We start from the raw sequence: 21,103 nt of genomic DNA on the forward strand, positions 1-21,103 counted from the left end.
TGTGAAATAAAGTGAGCAAGTGTGACACGCACAACCACAGCTCGGTTCAGACAGACTGAGCAGAAACACAAACAAGCGCCATTCCTGGAGTCAGTCTCCTCCTCACCTGTTTCTGTAGAAGCTGTGAAAAGAGATCCTGCTGTGCTGGGTCCAGGCTACATCCCAGGTCATCTTTTTGTTTTTTGGTGTATGATATTTCAGTGTCTGTGTTTGTGTTCAGCCTCCTCTCCTCCCCTCCCAGGTCTTGCTCTCTTCAGTGTGTCTCTTTGTGAAGTCGTTTCCTGTGATGATGAAAATTTCTCTCTGCCTGAATCTTTGTAGGGAAATATTGACTGAAATTACTACAATGTCATGTGATAGACATATACATTTATTCGATACTGTAATAAATTAACTGAAGATGATATTTAAGGTTTTCTTTATGAAATGCAAGAAAAAAAATCTTAGAAAAAAACTCGGTTTTGAATCATGGCATGAGGTGTAACGTGTTCCTGAAAGAAAACGAAGGTCTTTAATCAAGTGAAGTTGACCTTATTTAAATATAGTTTATTTATTTTCAAGGTTCAACGTGTCTGAGTCATTATTTTATAACTGAACAATATAACAATCAAAGTCAGTGATTCATCGAGTCATCCAGCTATCAAACACCTGTAATCTGAAACTTAGAGGACATTTTTCATGTCTCGACTCATAAATACAGTGAAACTTTTTGCAGATTAATAAGTAGTGATGGTCGCCTCACAGTAAGAGGGTCCTGGATTTGAATCAGTGAGCTGGGCCTCTCCCATGTGTACGCACATGAGTACCCCATATGCACGTTAGGTTAACTGGTGACGCTAAATTAGCTGAATGAATGGTTGCCTGTGTCTCTGTATCGACAGACTGATCACCTGTTTCAGGTAAAAAAAGGTAAAAAATGTATAATGGTGGTGGCACACCATTGTTTATTAATTATTAGCTCTAAAGACAAAGGTATTTGTGTGTGTGTGTGTGGGGGGGGGGGGACTCAAAAGTACCATATGCACTTTCATGGCCATGTGAGGCCTGTTCCCTCATTATCACAATAAAAGCAGATAAACAATCTGGGATTGATTCCGAGGGCTGAATTTCCATTTCATAGCTTTTCACTGACAAACTTAATATAAAGTTGAAAGAAATGTTGATGAAAGTGAAGGAGGCCATCAGGTTTCGTCTCCTGTCCAAGCGCCTTCTTTAGTTTGAGAACAACTGTGGAGACACACAGACCAATATCTCCTCTTTGACTCCCATCACCCACTGAAACACAAACATGGGGTGATCAGGATCCAACACCACTGAGCAGAGAACGTTCCATGTACCTGAGGATTTATACGGGTAATCTACGCTGTAGCTACGTTATAGCCACAAAACTCTCTGAAACCCTACGCCAGGGGTCTGCAACCTTTTACACCCAAAGAGCCACTTGGACCCGGTTTCCACGCAAAAGAAAACACTGGGAGCCGCAAATACTTTTTGACATCTAAAATGAAGATAACACTGTATATATATTGTTTTTTGTACCTTTGTGTGAACAACTAAGGTGTGCTGCTTATGAAATCCATGAAGTGCTACAGAGAAAATTACATTTTATTTATGTAATCAACACATTTTGAACTCTTAAAGAAATATAACAAAAGCAAAGACACCCAGCTGAACTAAAATGATCCATGTAGCAAACAAAAACTGTTGTGAGCCGCCTCCCTTATATCTCCTTTGGGCTTTTGGAGCCTTGACCTGACTTTTAAAAAATAATTGGTAAAAAAAAAAGCTCTATGCTGCTGAAAAATTGAAAATAGATATTTGCAAAATTCTGCCTAAATATGTATTTTACCTGGTTAATTCGTGCGGCGGGGGCGTGGTCTGCAGCGCCGCTGCAGGGAAGGCGGACGCACCTGAGCGGCACCCGCAATCACGCCTCGCCGCCTTAAAGTCTGCGCTATCTGTGCTGTTGTGTTGGTGGTGTGTGTCGGGCTGTGAGCTGCGAAGCTACAGCCGGCTGTATGCGTACAGCAACCGCGTGTGAAAAGCGCGTTCATGCAAACATCGTCGGGTCTGCCGTGGTATGTTTACAATGGGACTTCTGCTCCTGAACCTCTGCGCACAGCGTCTGCTAATCGGTGCTGTGCGAAGTCAGTTTACGCAGGACTGTAAGCTGTCATCTGTCGTCTGTGAGGCGTGAGCAGTGTTTGTCTTTAACATAGTTCACGGTGCAGCTGCTGACATAATGTGGATCCGAAGATCCATAATTGGCCTACCCGGGGTTGAAAGTCTCGATAAATGCACGGTGTTTCGGTGGGAATACCGGCTTCCGCGAGTGTGACGCTTATATTGAGCGAGGAAAAATAATAGAATATAATTTTATATTTATATTTCAATATCACAATAATCTTCCAATTTAGAACTACAAGTTTAAAAGAACTAACATAAATAAAATACACTTCAGCGAAATACTTCTAATTTATTTTCCCAAACCACGCGGAGCCGCACTATAAGGACTAAAGAGCCGCATGCGGCTCCGGAGCCGCGGGTTGCCGACCCCTGGCCTGGATGAACCAGCTCCCCCTGCTGGATTCAATCCAGTTTCAGCAGGCATTCAGTCTGGCTGCCAACGTCACCCTACTAGCTGTCAACATTCGTAATGACAGGCTCATCATGACAGGAAGTGGCATCTACACCCCTTTTTCTGCCACCTACCACCACGCCAGGAAAGGGGACCCAGAGGAGGGCAGGCTGCTGGTGGCCAGAGTGCCAGTTTTGGAGCCACTTGAGGTAAAACAAAGTGCAGCCAAAGAGGTGGAGGCTGGTGGTGGGGAGTCAACAATATCAGCGGCTACAGACTCTGGATACTGCTACCAAGATAGCTGTGATGACCCTCCTCCTCCCTCCTACCCCACCTTCATCTCCTCTATGATGTATGACACATTTACATTTGTCCTCTTAAATGAGACACAAGGCGACATTAAAGTGTGCAACGGCACTTTCTGCTGCCGCCTGCAGTACAGGTGGTTACTGCAAGACCATAAAGAGCTCTATGCTTTCGGCGCACTTGCAGGAACACACACCGTCAACGGACGTTACGCACTGCAGGCAAGAATCACATGAATTTGAATATTTCTAAAAAGGTTAAAACTGACAACTCACTACTTTTATTTGCCACATGTTAAATATCTACAGGTTTGTGCAGTAGTCTGTTGTGCAGGGTTGGATCAGAGCTCTTGTGGACAGGAAGCGGAAGAAGCAGAGTCTAAAATGGACTTCCTGTTGGAGGGGAACTTTGACACCAAATACGTGTACCCATCTATTCTGACAAGCCGAATGTTCCTGGAGCAGCCAGAGAGTCTGGAGAAAGCTGCAGACGGGAGACTGACCATGAAACATTCAAACACGAAGGGTGGCCTGGTCACTGCCTGCCTGTATGGACGAATGTACCACCTGGACAATGAATAAACTTTAGAGGGATCAGGAAAATAAAGTTCAGTGTTATGGTTAAGAGCTGCTCCAACCTTCAGCTGTTACACATTTCTTTTATCTCTTATAAAATAAACCAAAACAAATGTCTTTATTCATCTGTTACTTAATCTTTACAGTACAAACATTCCACCAAGTAGCATTTATCCTCTGTTTGAATGTTGCATATTCCTCAAAAGGCAATATTTAATAGTTTCTCTCTCTCTCTCACACACACACACACACACACACACACACACACACACACACACACACAAACAAATCCACACAGTGACAGCCACCTTCTCTTGTCTCCTGTACACAACACAAACATTAAGAAGTTACAGCATTGCAAGTTATCCATTCCTTGGGCTGCTCATTCAGTTCATCAGTTGTACAGTACATTGGTCTTACATCCACCTGCTGTCACAATCTGCTCTCAACGATTCAATCTCCACCTGGAATAAATACGTAGGTTTCAATATTGACTTTCTCTCCTAGGAATCAAGAAGTCGATCCTAATCATGAATGCAGCATTATAAGTGTCCCAGAGTGACAGTCAGTGGCTGCTGTGAAAGCTCAAAGAACTCTGAATAAAATCTCAAGTACAGTAGGGAAAACGCTTCTTCAGCTGGTCCCATAAGATTGTCCCTCAGTTTCTGTATCTTAACAAAGAAAAAAAAAAGCAGTCCTCTGAGCTTTTCTTCACCAGATGCTCCATTAGTAAATGTGAATGAAAAATCTTTGAAAAGATTTAAAACTGTATCCTCAAACAGAAAGAGTTCAACGTAAAAATAAAACCACTGCTTTACATTGAAAAGGACGCTGACCATGTTACTGATCGTACAGTGATGCCGTGGAAAAAAAAAAGTGGCAAATTATTCTTTATTTTACCAAATTATTACATTAGTGCATCTTTTCCACTGTGTATGCACCTGAAGGAAGCAAGCATGTGGTTCAGACGAGGATTATTTTTAGATTTGAAGAGACTTACCTAAGAATACTCTGCTTGTATTTACTGCCCTGTCAAGCTTTTGTCAGTGATCTATTAAGGCTCCTGAGTGGCTGGCTAACCTGCCAGTATTGAGGTTCCACTAGTCCTCAGTACGTTTCTGAATCTGAGTCATTCATTTCATCATCTCCGGAGACAGAGGACAGCAGGCGTTCTGGCCTGCAGTAGGAGGCGTGGTCAGGTCTCAGTGGGGCTGGAGTATCAAAGGCCACACCTTTGGAAATGTGGTTTGAGATAGGGTGGTGGTTGATGACTGTTTGAGTAAGCGAGAGAGTGGGCAAAGCTGCTATGGTGACCATGGGTGAGGTGGGCATCATTGAGTTGAGGATGAGGGCCAAGCAGTCAGCTACATCCCGATTGGGAGCACAAGCCAAAGCTGGAGTGTAACCTGGGAATAAAAGGAGGAAAAGGGTTCATAGTACACATTAGAATTACACCTGAAGAGTATGTGTGAGTACAGTGAGATGAAAGCTGACCATTCTCATCCACAGCTAACACACTGGCTCCTTTCACCAGCAGCTCCTGGACCACCACTGTCAATCCCTTCCTGGCTGCTACATGCAAGGGCCTGCAGGTAGAAGAGTGTTACAGTAAGTTCACAGTGGGTTTTGCAGGTTATCCTACTGTTTACAGTAGGTGCAACCTTCAGGTTCTACATACGTCTGCAGAGCAGCGTTGGTGCAGTTAATGAGATTCCTGTCGCTGATTTTCTCCAGAATCAACAAGGCACTTGTCTCGTGACCCTGAGAAGAACAGAGAGTACCAAAGTCATCTGCAGTGACCACATGAGATGTGCAACAATCCTGCCTTTGTCAGTATGTTAAAGAGATGACGTTCTGAGCTTCACATAAACGTTAATCTCGCGCAAAGCTTTAAAAGCTCTTTGTGTGACAGTTACGGACCAGTGCGTGTGTGTGTGGCAAATATTATTGTTCACAATAATATGACATTCTCCAAATTGTGCCTTTAGTGATGCAAGTGAAACATGTGATGATGTGGTTAAATGTGTCTGCCAGATGTGTCCAAAGTGATACATAAATGTTCCAAGGGCCAGGGCCAAAACATACACGTCCCACACATTGCAAAAATATAAAATCTGAATTGTAACTACTTTCAACTTTAAATTTTTAATACTGAATGACTAAAGAACATTTCCTGTCTCTGAATAGCCCTTACCTTGCTGCAAGCCAAATGCAATGCTGTGTTCCTGTCTGCATCTTGCAGTGCCAAGTCTGCCTTAGCACCGCTCACCATCACCTCTGTAACACAACACAACAGTGGAGATAAATACAAGTGAAAGGTTAAGAAATCAGGGACCATTATTTCCACAAGTTTATCCCAGGATCAGTTAGTGTACTGACCCACAGCATTGGTCTGTCCATTTAGAGCTGCCATCATCAGTGGTGTTCTGTGCATGTGGGTGTCAACAACATTTGCCTGAGCTCCATGGCTCAGAAGAAGGGAAACGCACTCCACATGGTCAGAAAAAGCTGCAGCATGAAGAGGAGTCCTGCATCAACATCAACACAGTTATTGTAAATACGTTCCTGCTCACTAAGAACAAATACAAAAAAAAAAACCCCTTCCACACAAGATGTTAAGTCTGTCTGCATCTCTTACCTGCCCTTGGAGTCCGTTGCATTCACAATATTTGCACCCAGGGAGTCAATTAACATCTCTGCCACTCCCTCATTATCGTTTATCCTAAAACACATAACGCAGCCTGTCACACACCCTCAGAGCAAATCGATCCTCATAAGCATTCGTGGATACAAACAGACAGAGCCTTACACAGCACAGTGCAGTGGGCTGAATGAGTTCCCTGTAATTTTCCTGAACACCTCCTGATCTAACAACACCTCCACACATGCGTCATACCCTGGAAAACAGAGAAAGACAGATGTAAAAACAGAAGAAAGTACAGTGCTGTGTCTTTAAAAAAAAAAAACCCAGGTTGACATGGTTCTCGAACATTTCATGTTGTGTCCCAATACCGTTATAGCAGGCCCAGTGCAGTGGTGTGTAGCCCTTGCTGTCAGTGAGGTGTGTGTGACTGTGTGAAGTGCTGGTGGCCTGCAGCAGGGCACCCAGGGCACCCACACGGCCAGAGGCAGATGCCAGGTGCAGGGCGGAGCGGCCCCGGATGTCCTTTACACTCACGCTGGCTCCCCGCTGAAGAAGGGCCTCTACACATTCCTCCTGGCCTGTCACAGCCTATGTGAAACATACAGAAAATGCTAGAGAGTATAAATACCAAAAGAAATTTTTAAAAAGCATATATTAAAATTGAATATGTGATCTCAGTAGGCACGTGTGCCTATCTCACCCCTCGGTGTAGTGCTGTCCTGCCCCAGCGGTCCTGATTCTCCACACTGGCTCCTTGACTGAGCAGAGAGTACACACAGTCTGTATGTCCGCTCAACACTGCCAACATCAGAGGAGTCCTGAACACAGTGTGGAGATCAGGCACAACTCAGTAAGAATATTTAAGTGATCAGTTGAATCGCCAAAAACAGTAGCCTACGATTTAAATTTTTATTTATTTAAACACACATGCACACACTCACTGTCCGTTGCTGTCTTGTGCATCCACATCAATGTGTTGGTCATTGTTGTTCAACAGCAGGCGCAGGCACTCTGGGTGGCCATTCATAGCTACAGCAAAATGAAATTTTAACTTTAAAAGCCAGAAAATTCCCCCTTTTCACGCGATGGGAAGGCGACTGCCTGCTTATATACCTGCGGTATGTATGGCTGTCTGTTGGTGAATGTAATCCCGAGTCATGGGTGAGGCGCCATGGTGCAGCAGCAGAGACACACACTCCTGATGACCTCTTGAGCAGGCCAGAATGAGGGGGGTGCATCCCTCTGGGCTACGAACGTCCACATCAAGCAGGAATGACAAGAGCACCTCTAAGGCTCCACAGTGTCCATGATAAGCCTGGACAAAGGGAAAAAGCACACACACACTATGTTAAATGGGGTGAAAGTGGCTTACTAAACTGAATTTTGGTGGTTCAATACCCAGCTCCTCTATCTAACGCTCAAAGGATGAGAGTGTGACATTAAAATTGCTTGAGCGTAGGAGAAAGTGCTTGTATGAGTGTGTGAGTGCTCAGATAGAATAGAAAAGCCCTAAATAAGTACTAATCCTTATTTAATGAATGCAGAGTCGAAGATGGATAGAAAAGAAAACATGCTTTAAAGAATAAATCTTAAAACTCACTGCCAGATGGAGTGGACTAATGGGAGCGTGGCTCTCTGAATCACTCAGCATGTCTGTTCCTGATGTCTCCATTAGCTGAAACAGCAATATTACTCATTTCAGGTTCAGGTTTGCACAAATGCCAGCTGCTGTATGTGCTGGAAGAGGGAGGCAGGAGATGGGGAGGGAAGGAAGGGAGGGGCAAGTGACCCCTCCCTGGGGCCAGCTCCCCCCCTGACCCCAGTAGGCACCCCCATACTCTGCAACCCGCCAGGGAAAGGGGGGCCCAGGCCCATCCGGACCGGGGCCCAGTTCAGCAGCGCCGCCCGGCCCCACAGAGCCCGGGACAGCCCACCCGACCCCACCACAGGGAAAACTGCACCCACCCCGTCATCCACTCATCTTCCAGACTACACAAGACAATAGACGCCCAGGCTGAGATCTTCCTACACCTCTCCTATATCTCCCCCTCCTGCAGAGTGAGTTCCTGAAGAGAGGAGACCTCCTGCAAGATGTAACAGCCTCCCCCACCAGTTGAAGAGCCTCCCAGGTGGCTCGATGCACCGGCAGCACCCTGCGCCAGGGCTGGGCCCCCAGACACCCACCTGCCCGGCAACACACCAACCAGAACCCAAGCCCCCAAGGCCCAGCCAGGGCCCCAGCCCAGAGCCAGAACCCCACGCCCGTCTCGGACCCACCCAGGGGCAGCCAGGCTACCAGGTCAGTAACCCACGTCCGTCAGCACAGACCCTCCCCTAGCCCCGCTGCACGCAGCCACGAGGAAACCGTCATCTAAGAGCCAACAGAGCCCTTAATAGGCCATGACCGCAACCCCGGGTTGAGCCCTCCAAGGAAGATGCTCCTGGGGAATCCCCCGACACCCCAAGTCTGTCCCTACCCCCACACCAATCATAACAGCGATGGTGGGACCAAACAATGACCCCCAACTAGGTGATAGAGCTGATCAAAGGAGCCCAGAGCAATTGATCTGATGTGGTGGCACTGTGCTGTGTAAGGCTCTGTCTGTTTGTATCCACGAATGCTTATGAGGATCGATTTGCTCTGAGGGTGTGTGACAGGCTGCGTTATGTGTTTTAGGATAAACGATAATGAGGGAGTGGCAGAGATGTTAATTGACTCCCTGGGTGCAAATATTGTGAATGCAACGGACTCCAAGGGCAGGTAAGAGATGCAGACAGACTTAACATCTTGTGTGGAAGGGGTTTTTTTTTTTGTATTTGTTCTTAGTGAGCAGGAACGTATTTACAATAACTGTGTTGATGTTGATGCAGGACTCCTCTTCATGCTGCAGCTTTTTCTGACCATGTGGAGTGCGTTTCCCTTCTTCTGAGCCATGGAGCTCAGGCAAATGTTGTTGACACCCACATGCACAGAACACCACTGATGATGGCAGCTCTAAATGGACAGACCAATGCTGTGGGTCAGTACACTAACTGATCCTGGGATAAACTTGTGGAAATAATGGTCCCTGATTTCTTAACCTTTCACTTGTATTTATCTCCACTGTTGTGTTGTGTTACAGAGGTGATGGTGAGCGGTGCTAAGGCAGACTTGGCACTGCAAGATGCAGACAGGAACACAGCATTGCATTTGGCTTGCAGCAAGGTAAGGGCTATTCAGAGACAGGAAATGTTCTTTAGTCATTCAGTATTAAAAATTTAAAGTTGAAAGTAGTTACAATTCAGATTTTATATTTTTGCAATGTGTGGGACGTGTATGTTTTGGCCCTGGCCCTTGGAACATTTATGTATCACTTTGGACACATCTGGCAGACACATTTAACCACATCATCACATGTTTCACTTGCATCACTAAAGGCACAATTTGGAGAATGTCATATTATTGTGAACAATAATATTTGCCACACACACACGCACTGGTCCGTAACTGTCACACAAAGAGCTTTTAAAGCTTTGCGCGAGATTAACGTTTATGTGAAGCTCAGAACGTCATCTCTTTAACATACTGACAAAGGCAGGATTGTTGCACATCTCATGTGGTCACTGCAGATGACTTTGGTACTCTCTGTTCTTCTCAGGGTCACGAGACAAGTGCCTTGTTGATTCTGGAGAAAATCAGCGACAGGAATCTCATTAACTGCACCAACGCTGCTCTGCAGACGTATGTAGAACCTGAAGGTTGCACCTACTGTAAACAGTAGGATAACCTGCAAAACCCACTGTGAACTTACTGTAACACTCTTCTACCTGCAGGCCCTTGCATGTAGCAGCCAGGAAGGGATTGACAGTGGTGGTCCAGGAGCTGCTGGTGAAAGGAGCCAGTGTGTTAGCTGTGGATGAGAATGGTCAGCTTTCATCTCACTGTACTCACACATACTCTTCAGGTGTAATTCTAATGTGTACTATGAACCCTTTTCCTCCTTTTATTCCCAGGTTACACTCCAGCTTTGGCTTGTGCTCCCAATCGGGATGTAGCTGACTGCTTGGCCCTCATCCTCAACTCAATGATGCCCACCTCACCCATGGTCACCATAGCAGCTTTGCCCACTCTCTCGCTTACTCAAACAGTCATCAACCACCACCCTATCTCAAACCACATTTCCAAAGGTGTGGCCTTTGATACTCCAGCCCCACTGAGACCTGACCACGCCTCCTACTGCAGGCCAGAACGCCTGCTGTCCTCTGTCTCCGGAGATGATGAAATGAATGACTCAGATTCAGAAACGTACTGAGGACTAGTGGAACCTCAATACTGGCAGGTTAGCCAGCCACTCAGGAGCCTTAATAGATCACTGACAAAAGCTTGACAGGGCAGTAAATACAAGCAGAGTATTCTTAGGTAAGTCTCTTCAAATCTAAAAATAATCCTCGTCTGAACCACATGCTTGCTTCCTTCAGGTGCATACACAGTGGAAAAGATGCACTAATGTAATAATTTGGTAAAATAAAGAATAATTTGCCACTTTTTTTTTTCCACGGCATCACTGTACGATCAGTAACATGGTCAGCGTCCTTTTCAATGTAAAGCAGTGGTTTTATTTTTACGTTGAACTCTTTCTGTTTGAGGATACAGTTTTAAATCTTTTCAAAGATTTTTCATTCACATTTACTAATGGAGCATCTGGTGAAGAAAAGCTCAGAGGACTGCTTTTTTTTTTCTTTGTTAAGATACAGAAACTGAGGGACAATCTTATGGGACCAGCTGAAGAAGCGTTTTCCCTACTGTACTTGAGATTTTATTCAGAGTTCTTTGAGCTTTCACAGCAGCCACTGACTGTCACTCTGGGACACTTATAATGCTGCATTCATGATTAGGATCGACTTCTTGATTCCTAGGAGAGAAAGTCAATATTGAAACCTACGTATTTATTCCAGGTGGAGATTGAATCGTTGAGAGCAGATTGTGACAGCAGGTGGATGTAAGACCAATGTACTGTACAACTGATGAACTGAATGAGCAGCCCAAGGAATGGATAACTTGCAATGCTGTAACTTCTTAATGTTTGTGTTGTGTACAGGAGACAAGAGAAGGTGGCTGTCACTGTGTGGATTTGTTTGTGTGTGTGTGTGTGTGTGTGTGTGTGTGTGTGTGTGTGTGTGTGTGTGTGTGTGTGTGTGAGAGAGAGAGAGAAACTATTAAATATTGCCTTTTGAGGAATATGCAACATTCAAACAGAGGATAAATGCTACTTGGTGGAATGTTTGTACTGTAAAGATTAAGTAACAGATGAATAAAGACATTTGTTTTGGTTTATTTTATAAGAGATAAAAGAAATGTGTAACAGCTGAAGGTTGGAGCAGCTCTTAACCATAACACTGAACTTTATTTTCCTGATCCCTCTAAAGTTTATTCATTGTCCAGGTGGTACATTCGTCCATACAGGCAGGCAGTGACCAGGCCACCCTTCGTGTTTGAATGTTTCATGGTCAGTCTCCCGTCTGCAGCTTTCTCCAGACTCTCTGGCTGCTCCAGGAACATTCGGCTTGTCAGAATAGATGGGTACACGTATTTGGTGTCAAAGTTCCCCTCCAACAGGAAGTCCATTTTAGACTCTGCTTCTTCCGCTTCCTGTCCACAAGAGCTCTGATCCAACCCTGCACAACAGACTACTGCACAAACCTGTAGATATTTAACATGTGGCAAATAAAAGTAGTGAGTTGTCAGTTTTAACCTTTTTAGAAATATTCAAATTCATGTGATTCTTGCCTGCAGTGCGTAACGTCCGTTGACGGTGTGTGTTCCTGCAAGTGCGCCGAAAGCATAGAGCTCTTTATGGTCTTGCAGTAACCACCTGTACTGCAGGCGGCAGCAGAAAGTGCCGTTGCACACTTTAATGTCGCCTTGTGTCTCATTTAAGAGGACAAATGTAAATGTGTCATACATCATAGAGGAGATGAAGGTGGGGTAGGAGGGAGGAGGAGGGTCATCACAGCTATCTTGGTAGCAGTATCCAGAGTCTGTAGCCGCTGATATTGTTGACTCCCCACCACCAGCCTCCACCTCTTTGGCTGCACTTTGTTTTACCTCAAGTGGCTCCAAAACTGGCACTCTGGCCACCAGCAGCCTGCCCTCCTCTGGGTCCCCTTTCCTGGCGTGGTGGTAGGTGGCAGAAAAAGGGGTGTAGATGCCACTTCCTGTCATGATGAGCCTGTCATTACGAATGTTGACAGCTAGTAGGGTGACGTTGGCAGCCAGACTGAATGCCTGCTGAAACTGGATTGAATCCAGCAGGGGGAGCTGGTTCATCCAGGCCAGGGGTCGGCAACCCGCGGCTCCGGAGCCGCATGCGGCTCTTTAGTCCTTATAGTGCGGCTCCGCGTGGTTTGGGAAAATAAATTAGAAGTATTTCGCTGAAGTGTATTTTATTTATGTTAGTTCTTTTAAACTTGTAGTTCTAAATTGGAAGATTATTGTGATATTGAAATATAAATATAAAATTATATTCTATTATTTTTCCTCGCTCAATATAAGCGTCACACTCGCGGAAGCCGGTATTCCCACCGAAACACCGTGCATTTATCGAGACTTTCAACCCCGGGTAGGCCAATTATGGATCTTCGGATCCACATTATGTCAGCAGCTGCACCGTGAACTATGTTAAAGACAAACACTGCTCACGCCTCACAGACGACAGATGACAGCTTACAGTCCTGCGTAAACTGACTTCGCACAGCACCGATTAGCAGACGCTGTGCGCAGAGGTTCAGGAGCAGAAGTCCCATTGTAAACATACCACGGCAGACCCGACGATGTTTGCATGAACGCGCTTTTCACACGCGGTTGCTGTACGCATACAGCCGGCTGTAGCTTCGCAGCTCACAGCCCGACACACACCACCAACACAACAGCACAGATAGCGCAGACTTTAAGGCGGCGAGGCATGATTGCGGGTGCCGCTCAGGTGCGTCCGCCTTCCCTGCAGCGGCGCTGCAGACCACGCCCCCGCCGCACGAATTAACCAGGTAAAATACATATTTAGGCAGAATTTTGCAAATATCTATTTTCAATTTTTCAGCAGCATAGAGCTTTTTTTTTTTACCAATTATTTTTTAAAAGTCAGGTCAAGGCTCCAAAAGCCCAAAGGAGATATAAGGGAGGCGGCTCACAACAGTTTTTGTTTGCTACATGGATCATTTTAGTTCAGCTGGGTGTCTTTGCTTTTGTTATATTTCTTTAAGAGTTCAAAATGTGTTGATTACATAAATAAAATGTAATTTTCTCTGTAGCACTTCATGGATTTCATAAGCAGCACACCTTAGTTGTTCACACAAAGGTACAAAAAACAATATATATACAGTGTTATCTTCATTTTAGATGTCAAAAAGTATTTGCGGCTCCCAGTGTTTTCTTTTGCGTGGAAACCGGGTCCAAGTGGCTCTTTGGGTGTAAAAGGTTGCAGACCCCTGGCGTAGGGTTTCAGAGAGTTTTGTGGCTATAACGTAGCTACAGCGTAGATTACCCGTATAAATCCTCAGGTACATGGAACGTTCTCTGCTCAGTGGTGTTGGATCCTGATCACCCCATGTTTGTGTTTCAGTGGGTGATGGGAGTCAAAGAGGAGATATTGGTCTGTGTGTCTCCACAGTTGTTCTCAAACTAAAGAAGGCGCTTGGACAGGAGACGAAACCTGATGGCCTCCTTCACTTTCATCAACATTTCTTTCAACTTTATATTAAGTTTGTCAGTGAAAAGCTATGAAATGGAAATTCAGCCCTCGGAATCAATCCCAGATTGTTTATCTGCTTTTATTGTGATAATGAGGGAACAGGCCTCACATGGCCATGAAAGTGCATATGGTACTTTTGAGTCCCCCCCCCCCCACACACACACACACACAAATACCTTTGTCTTTAGAGCTAATAATTAATAAACAATGGTGTGCCACCACCATTATACATTTTTTACCTTTTTTTACCTGAAACAGGTGATCAGTCTGTCGATACAGAGACACAGGCAACCATTCATTCAGCTAATTTAGCGTCACCAGTTAACCTAACGTGCATATGGGGTACTCATGTGCGTACACATGGGAGAGGCCCAGCTCACTGATTCAAATCCAGGACCCTCTTACTGTGAGGCGACCATCACTACTTATTAATCTGCAAAAAGTTTCACTGTATTTATGAGTCGAGACATGAAAAATGTCCTCTAAGTTTCAGATTACAGGTGTTTGATAGCTGGATGACTCGATGAATCACTGACTTTGATTGTTATATTGTTCAGTTATAAAATAATGACTCAGACACGTTGAACCTTGAAAATAAATAAACTATATTTAAATAAGGTCAACTTCACTTGATTAAAGACCTTCGTTTTCTTTCAGGAACACGTTACACCTCATGCCATGATTCAAAACCGAGTTTTTTTCTAAGATTTTTTTTTCTTGCATTTCATAAAGAAAACCTTAAATATCATCTTCAGTTAATTTATTACAGTATCGAATAAATGTATATGTCTATCACATGACATTGTAGTAATTTCAGTCAATATTTCCCTACAAAGATTCAGGCAGAGAGAAATTTTCATCATCACAGGAAACGACTTCACAAAGAGACACACTGAAGAGAGCAAGACCTGGGAGGGGAGGAGAGGAGGCTGAACACAAACACAGACACTGAAATATCATACACCAAAAAACAAAAAGATGACCTGGGATGTAGCCTGGACCCAGCACAGCAGGATCTCTTTTCACAGCTTCTACAGAAACAGGTGAGGAGGAGACTGACTCCAGGAATGGCGCTTGTTTGTGTTTCTGCTCAGTCTGTCTGAACCGAGCTGTGGTTGTGCGTGTCACACTTGCTCACTTTATTTCACAAGAAGACTCAGATGTTTTGAAATCCTACTGTGGGGAATCGATCCGACAGAATAACCTACAGGCATCCATCACAGTAGACCATGCTGCTATAACGTACGTACACCGGGCTTCATCATGCATGTGCAGGGGAACACAGGAGGGGAAGCAAACATGGATGCACACTGGGAAGGATCAGGTAAGGAGGGGAGGCTGAAAAGAGCTGGGGGTGGGGGCATTACATCTAGCTACAGAACAGCGAAGGCCAAAGGCCGACAGTTAGTACAGAAGTTTGTGGAAACATGGAACATTGTCCGGACATTGTAGACAGTTCTGTTTTTGGCTCCTGGGCCACACCGAGGTCACAAATGCACACATTGTGGAGGTGATTCGCTCTGTTCCTGCTGGTGCTGGTCATTACACAAGAGTTCAGCAGACCTCTGCATGTGTGTGTGTGTCATATCTATTGTTGGTCCCACCTGGTGGTTTGAGTGAGTAAACTACTGTTCAGGGGATTGTTTGAACCTCACACACAACAAACCTGCCTCACAGCCACGGCTAATATCTACAAAACTTCAGCTCACAACAGCCTGAGACTGACAATTATACTGGCAATGTTCCACACTGTTTCTTTATGTAAACATGCTACTTACACTCAAAGTTCCTCCGTCACAAGGACGACATGAAGAAGTGTACACTGGCGGAGGGTTATGACAAACACTGCGGCAGAAAAAAAGACACGGACTGAGCTCGAACAATGTAAGCTGCAGCGGAACCTTTTCTCGTATTGCACATTGAAACCTAATTGCTCAAATAAACTCCAAACTGTTCTCCTCAAGGACCTGCAGCACATCTTATGCTTAGAGAAATAATCTTCTATAAATAAATAAATATATAAATTATCTACTATACATGAAAAACAAAGACACAAATGAGTTAGCGGACCATCTATTTCAGTAAATTAGATGCTTTAAAGTTTGGTTATGATGCACTACTACACCGTTAAAGGGGAGATTTCTCACTGTGGAAAATATATCAAAGTCTAACCCACTAAATTCAGACACCATGTAGTCTACATACCAGCTTTATACACTGAAACTATCCTAAATGTTGTTTAGAAATACAAAATAATCTACCTTGGCTACATCTGCAAGGAAAAAGATACAAAACTGGATTTTAGAAAGTTTACAAAGTTAGTCAGGGTTAACCAATCAAATCCTTTTCAAATTATCATGTTTAACAACAATAATAAAGAGTTCCACTTGTATAGCACTTATCATCTGTGGGTGAGAGGTTTATAATGCAATGTCCTCAAAGAAATATATTTAATGGGACTGAAATTAGGCAGTTATAATAATAATAATAATAATGATAATAATTAAAGCTTCTAGTCATTATTATTATTATAAGACAATCTTACTGCTGTTTGTTGTGACATTTTTCACACGCTGGCTTTCCTGCTTCATGCATCTCAGTGCTGAACATAGTAGCCCTGAAGTGCCAGCGTGGAAATGTCGAAACGAATTAGAGCGTGTTCGCACACCATCCAGTGTTTTATGGTGTATTTAGCAGCCGGTTTCTTCAGTAGCTTGTGAACATTTGTTCCAAGTCTGCCATGCAATACTGAGCAACACATGCATGCCTTGCAGAGCCATGTTTCCTGCTGTGGCACTATGATGACTGTGCTGCTCCCGTGTAGACATCCTCGTTTCAGGTAGACCCTCTGGTCTTTAATCAGAACCTTCTTTTTTGTTATTACAAACGATGCGCTGGCTTTCCATAAAGAAGGAAAGTAAATTTTTAACATGTTTGGTACATGTGCTCTAAGCAGACATGAATAGACAACATGATGGGTCCACCTGGATCTGGTGTTATCCGAACCAGTGGAAACACGAGACAGTTCTCCCTTCGTATATTGCACAGTAACCACTTATAGAATGATGGAGGAAAAGATAAGCACAACACAGTGTTTTAGTTACGTTAAATAAAGTGCAGCCTGGGCAGTTTGTACAGCAGAAATCTTGAATACTAGATTTTTTTACTTGAGCTTCCCTTAAGGCATTCTTTGTTTGCTATCTTAAAGCATTAGTGTGCTGTAGACTACAGTCCTGCAGCCTAATTAATGTGTAGATTATTAGCTTTTTCCTAACAAACGCTGCAGACCGGATGCTGATGATGGCAATCAGCAACTTTAGAGACTTTATTTTTGAGAGTAAACTAACACTGTTGAGTCTTGTTAACCACCCGTACATGTTTGTCTGCCCATGCTGCTGTCACTTAAGATAAAGGAATGGACGAGTCTGCCACTAACAGTAACACAGCGATGGCTGACTGCAGCTCATCAGCCCATCTGACTGCCTCAGACAAAGTTTTTAAATGACACTGCACACATCAGGAGTGTGTGAGCGCATATTTGGTCCTTCAGGAGAGGAAAATGTCCTTTTTGTTCCTCCCGGACCAAACGGCTTCTTCTGTTTTATACAGGAAGATTTAACATCAAGGACTAGCTGACAGTTTCTGTTCACCGAGTCGACACAAAAACACAGGGATGTAATTTACAGGTGGATAATTAGGCTGGTTATTCCCTTTTTCATAGCATGTACATGACATATAATGTGAAGATGCTCTGTACATGGCTATACATGCAAAAACTAATCCTTCAGCTTTATATGCAAGCCCCTGTCAGAGGCTGTGGTCCGGTAAAGAGATTAGTACAAAGATGTTCTTTTAGTCAGTGTTACACTTATGCAGCTTCTTATTTACTTGTTTTGGTTGCTAAAACTTTTATTTTCCACTTAGCATGTCGCTAAAACTAAAGCCGCTGACATTTGTAATATTTGCAACTACCAGTGTTCCAGCCTGTGCAATGAAAATCATCGAAGCTTTGCTGACAGCGACAGTAGAAACCTGGCATTTCTGTCTCTGCATCCTTTTGTGTGGCAGCCTGCCCTGTGAAATTACTACACTCTATATGTACAACGGTTTGTACTATTTACAGCGCGTGTGGAGAGCCACCTTCAGCTATACTGCGTATTAGACAAGCATCACCACTATACAAGAACCTCTAGTAGTAAACAAATGTAATGTTGTTGTAAACATTCGACTCCTTATTTGATGCAGTGCTCCTCCACTTCCTCAGTGAAGAAACATGAAGCTGCAGAGTTGATGGTTTGAATGAGAGACTAAAGGAAAACAAAGGTATTTTTCCTTCAATGCTCACAGGTTTGTGATCCGTCTCAGTGGTCTGATCCTGGAAGTGAGCTCCTCAACCCAAAATAAACACACCTGGCTTTAAAGTGAATAAAGCAGCACTCCTCTGACTGACCTGACCTTCTTTTCACCTCTGAATCTCCCGTCACAGTCATTCTCTGTCACTCTCCGTCTGCTCCCCGTTAACTATCCGCAGTAACCTTTCGTTTTCACGCTCTCACCCTCCAAAAATACTTCCTCTTAACCCTCATCTTCCAAGTAACAATGAATGTGTTTAAAATGCGCTGTTTACACATGCTTAAATGTAGTGTTTGTGAACATGTATCTGAAGCCCTATTAACCAGATGAATCTTACACTTGTTTTGTGTTAAACCGTGGACTAAATGGACTGAGAGTCAACGATTTTGTGTGTGCTGCTGTGCAAAATTCTTCTGGAACATTCTTCATCTCCTCTTTAAAAGCCGTTGATGTGACAGTAGGCCTCTAGGCTGGAGAAGAGGATGTAGAGGAACCACAGACCCAGGAACAGGAGGGTGGTCAGGAGGCGGGACACTTTCGGGCCGCCAAGCTCTCCGCCGATGGAGGGCCGGCGTCTGAACAATAGCACGGACATGCAGATGAACGTGAAGATGGTGAAGAGCGTGACGGAGAACGCCAGTGATCCAGGATCCACCCGGAACTCCTTTCCTTTAATTCTCCAGTACACGGCGGCCACTGACCATGCCACTCCGATCCCCAGGAACACGTTGACTGCGTTGCTGCCAGTGACATTTCCAACCGATGCGTCGGCATGCTGGTCTTGTATGGCAGCCACTTTGCTAGCAAAGGTGTCTGGAGAAGGAAAAGGTGGAAAATGTGAGTCACACACCTTCACACCCCAGAAATTTTTTAAATAGAAAGCAATTAGATGATTCCAAAGAGACAAACAATGACCAAAAAGATACAAAAAACAACTGCAAAGGTACAAAATGATTGACAGAAAGTCAAAGCAACTACAGAGAGATCCAAAATTACTTTAAAGAGGCGCAAAGCTTGTGTCCAGTAAGATGACTGAAAATGATTGAAATGATTCAGAGACACAAAAATGACAAAAAAGTGACTAAAAACAATTAAAAAGATGCAAAATGACAAAGAGACATAAAATGGCCAGAAAGAGCAACAAACCACCTACAAAATCACACAAAAGATACAAATAGATGATTATAAACAGATGCAAAATGATGCAAAATGACTGAAGGACACAAAACAACTACAAAGTTACAAAGTGACACTACATGCACTCATAAATCTGGGTATTCTCCCATAATCCATCCAATACTCAAAACAATCAAATCATCCACGCTCCTTTCTGCCTTTTCTTGCTCTCACACAGTGAAACGGGACATTTACTCACCTGGAATGGAAGTTCCCAGCGCCACAAACACCACGGCGGTCACAGTGTCCCGCAGCCCCACGGTGCAGCCGAAATGCGATGCCAAATCCCCGATGATGGCGGTGAGGAGCCCGATGGCGCTGATGGACACGAAGAAGCAGGCCCAGCCGTTCCAGTACTCTGTTGGCGGGACGCAGGCAAACAGAACCTTCCAGAAGACGGTGAGGAAATGCATGACGTAGTCGTAACAAGATGGAAGGCGCTCCTCACGACCTTCCTCCTCGTCATCATCGCCATCACCTGGAGGAGCCAAACACACAGTGATATTTTTACAAGTTACAAACAGCACGGAGGTCATACTACTCAGAGTACTCAGGGTTTGGACACAGTAGTGACCTGGGTTTGAACCGTCACGAGGAAGGACTTTTTGATTCTGTAGGTGATGTGTGGGATTTATGTCCTGCCAGTTTCATGGCGTGGCAGGATATTAATCCCATAAATGTTCTGTTGTAGTCGTAGCTCTCTAACCCTGAAGTGACCAAACTATTATAGCACCTTAAAGGACAGAGCGGTCTTTGACTTTTGCACAGGAATACTTTTAAAAATCTTTATCATACTTTTACTGGGTCCTTTACCTATTACATATTTCTAAATCATCTCTTACTTCATACAAACCCGATTGTCCTTGTTTTGTGGGAAAAAAAATCTTTTATTTAACATAACAAAACACAATGAAATCAAAACCCATCATGGCAAAAACACAACATTTTTCATTATCCACTCCATAACAGGGGCTAATTCCTGTAAAAAGCTATGAAAAGTTGTAATTAATGATATAGGAAACATTTTATAATAAAAATATCACAGCTACACATGGAAATATGCTTCAAGGAATACAGTTAACTGACTGTCTGCAGAGATCTGTTGCTTCCACTAGATGGTGGCCTTCACTTACAAATCTGACCTCCACCGACCTGACCCTTCATGCCTGAAAAAGGCGGCTATTTAAAATATTAGATTTATTATTTTATTACACTACAGACTAGAAGCATGCTAATATGTTTTACTGATTGGAGGAGCAGTTTACAGCAACATTTGGTGCTTTGTTTTTAGGGATTGAATTACGTCTAATTCAAGCATCTTTTTCTCCTTTAGCATAATTAGCTGGAATGTTATTACGGTTTTACATTTCAGTTAAATCACACTGTCACACAGAACTCAATGACAGACTGACAGATTGGTGTTTCCATAAGAACAGATGACTATTTTCCTCAATGTGTTTTTTCTATAAAACATTTACAGATCAATGCCTTTGGAAGTGACACAATAAAACAACAACATTACAAGCTAGCATGTTTTTGCGCATATGACATGCTGTAGATGCTGTCTGAATACAATAAGAGGAAACACACTGGGCTACAGGGACCAGGAGAGGTGGGTGTAGGACTAGACAATAATGATGATTAAACACCTCAGCGACCCGGGGTAGGGTGTTCCCACAGCTCTGCTGCTACTCTGCTCTCTCTGGCTAAGGGCAACGTCTCTGTGATGAATCAGCTGTTTATG

At 43.9% G+C, this 21,103-nt stretch overlaps 5 protein-coding genes across 5 annotated transcripts; 2 read left to right on the plus strand and 3 right to left on the minus strand.

The window, feature by feature from the left end:
• The first annotated feature begins 1,331 nt into the window (after nucleotides 1-1,331).
• Nucleotides 1,332-3,580, plus strand: LOC109200913 (biotinidase-like). The gene is made up of 3 exons (XM_019356491.2): nucleotides 1,332-1,353; nucleotides 2,540-3,105; nucleotides 3,193-3,580. Exons 1-3 carry the CDS (start codon nucleotides 1,332-1,334, stop codon nucleotides 3,463-3,465), a joined length of 861 nt encoding a protein of 286 aa, XP_019212036.1. The 3' UTR covers nucleotides 3,466-3,580.
• An 838-nt stretch (nucleotides 3,581-4,418) lies between these two features.
• LOC109200907 (serine/threonine-protein phosphatase 6 regulatory ankyrin repeat subunit A) lies at nucleotides 4,419-7,862 on the minus strand. Its single transcript, XM_019356485.2, has 12 exons — nucleotides 7,704-7,862; nucleotides 7,217-7,418; nucleotides 7,045-7,132; nucleotides 6,804-6,921; nucleotides 6,472-6,691; nucleotides 6,269-6,356; nucleotides 6,098-6,181; nucleotides 5,839-5,987; nucleotides 5,654-5,736; nucleotides 5,138-5,220; nucleotides 4,954-5,045; nucleotides 4,419-4,865 (listed from the first exon to the last, which is right to left on the minus strand). The coding sequence occupies exons 1-12, from the start codon at nucleotides 7,773-7,775 to the stop codon at nucleotides 4,567-4,569; spliced, it is 1,578 nt and encodes a 525-aa protein (XP_019212030.1). The 5' UTR covers nucleotides 7,776-7,862; the 3' UTR covers nucleotides 4,419-4,566.
• Nucleotides 7,863-8,687: 825 nt separating this feature from the next.
• Nucleotides 8,688-10,543, plus strand: LOC109200908 (serine/threonine-protein phosphatase 6 regulatory ankyrin repeat subunit A-like). Its single transcript, XM_019356486.2, has 7 exons — nucleotides 8,688-8,693; nucleotides 8,781-8,864; nucleotides 8,975-9,123; nucleotides 9,226-9,308; nucleotides 9,742-9,824; nucleotides 9,917-10,008; nucleotides 10,097-10,543. Exons 2-7 carry the CDS (start codon nucleotides 8,809-8,811, stop codon nucleotides 10,393-10,395), a joined length of 762 nt encoding a protein of 253 aa, XP_019212031.1. The 5' UTR covers nucleotides 8,688-8,693; nucleotides 8,781-8,808; the 3' UTR covers nucleotides 10,396-10,543.
• An 852-nt stretch (nucleotides 10,544-11,395) lies between these two features.
• LOC109200914 (biotinidase-like) lies at nucleotides 11,396-13,645 on the minus strand. Its single transcript, XM_019356492.2, has 3 exons — nucleotides 13,624-13,645; nucleotides 11,871-12,436; nucleotides 11,396-11,783 (listed from the first exon to the last, which is right to left on the minus strand). The coding sequence occupies exons 1-3, from the start codon at nucleotides 13,643-13,645 to the stop codon at nucleotides 11,511-11,513; spliced, it is 861 nt and encodes a 286-aa protein (XP_019212037.1). The 3' UTR covers nucleotides 11,396-11,510.
• A 3,756-nt stretch (nucleotides 13,646-17,401) lies between these two features.
• LOC109200915 (sodium/calcium exchanger 2-like) lies at nucleotides 17,402-20,523 on the minus strand. Its single transcript, XM_025904819.1, has 3 exons — nucleotides 20,493-20,523; nucleotides 19,559-19,837; nucleotides 17,402-18,996 (listed from the first exon to the last, which is right to left on the minus strand). Exons 1-3 carry the CDS (start codon nucleotides 20,521-20,523, stop codon nucleotides 18,620-18,622), a joined length of 687 nt encoding a protein of 228 aa, XP_025760604.1. The 3' UTR covers nucleotides 17,402-18,619.
• Between the last annotated feature and the right edge of the window lie 580 nt (nucleotides 20,524-21,103).

Source organism: Oreochromis niloticus, unplaced genomic scaffold (genome assembly GCF_001858045.2).
Source record: "Oreochromis niloticus isolate F11D_XX unplaced genomic scaffold, O_niloticus_UMD_NMBU tig00007295_pilon, whole genome shotgun sequence".
Taxonomy (NCBI): domain Eukaryota; kingdom Metazoa; phylum Chordata; class Actinopteri; order Cichliformes; family Cichlidae; genus Oreochromis; species Oreochromis niloticus.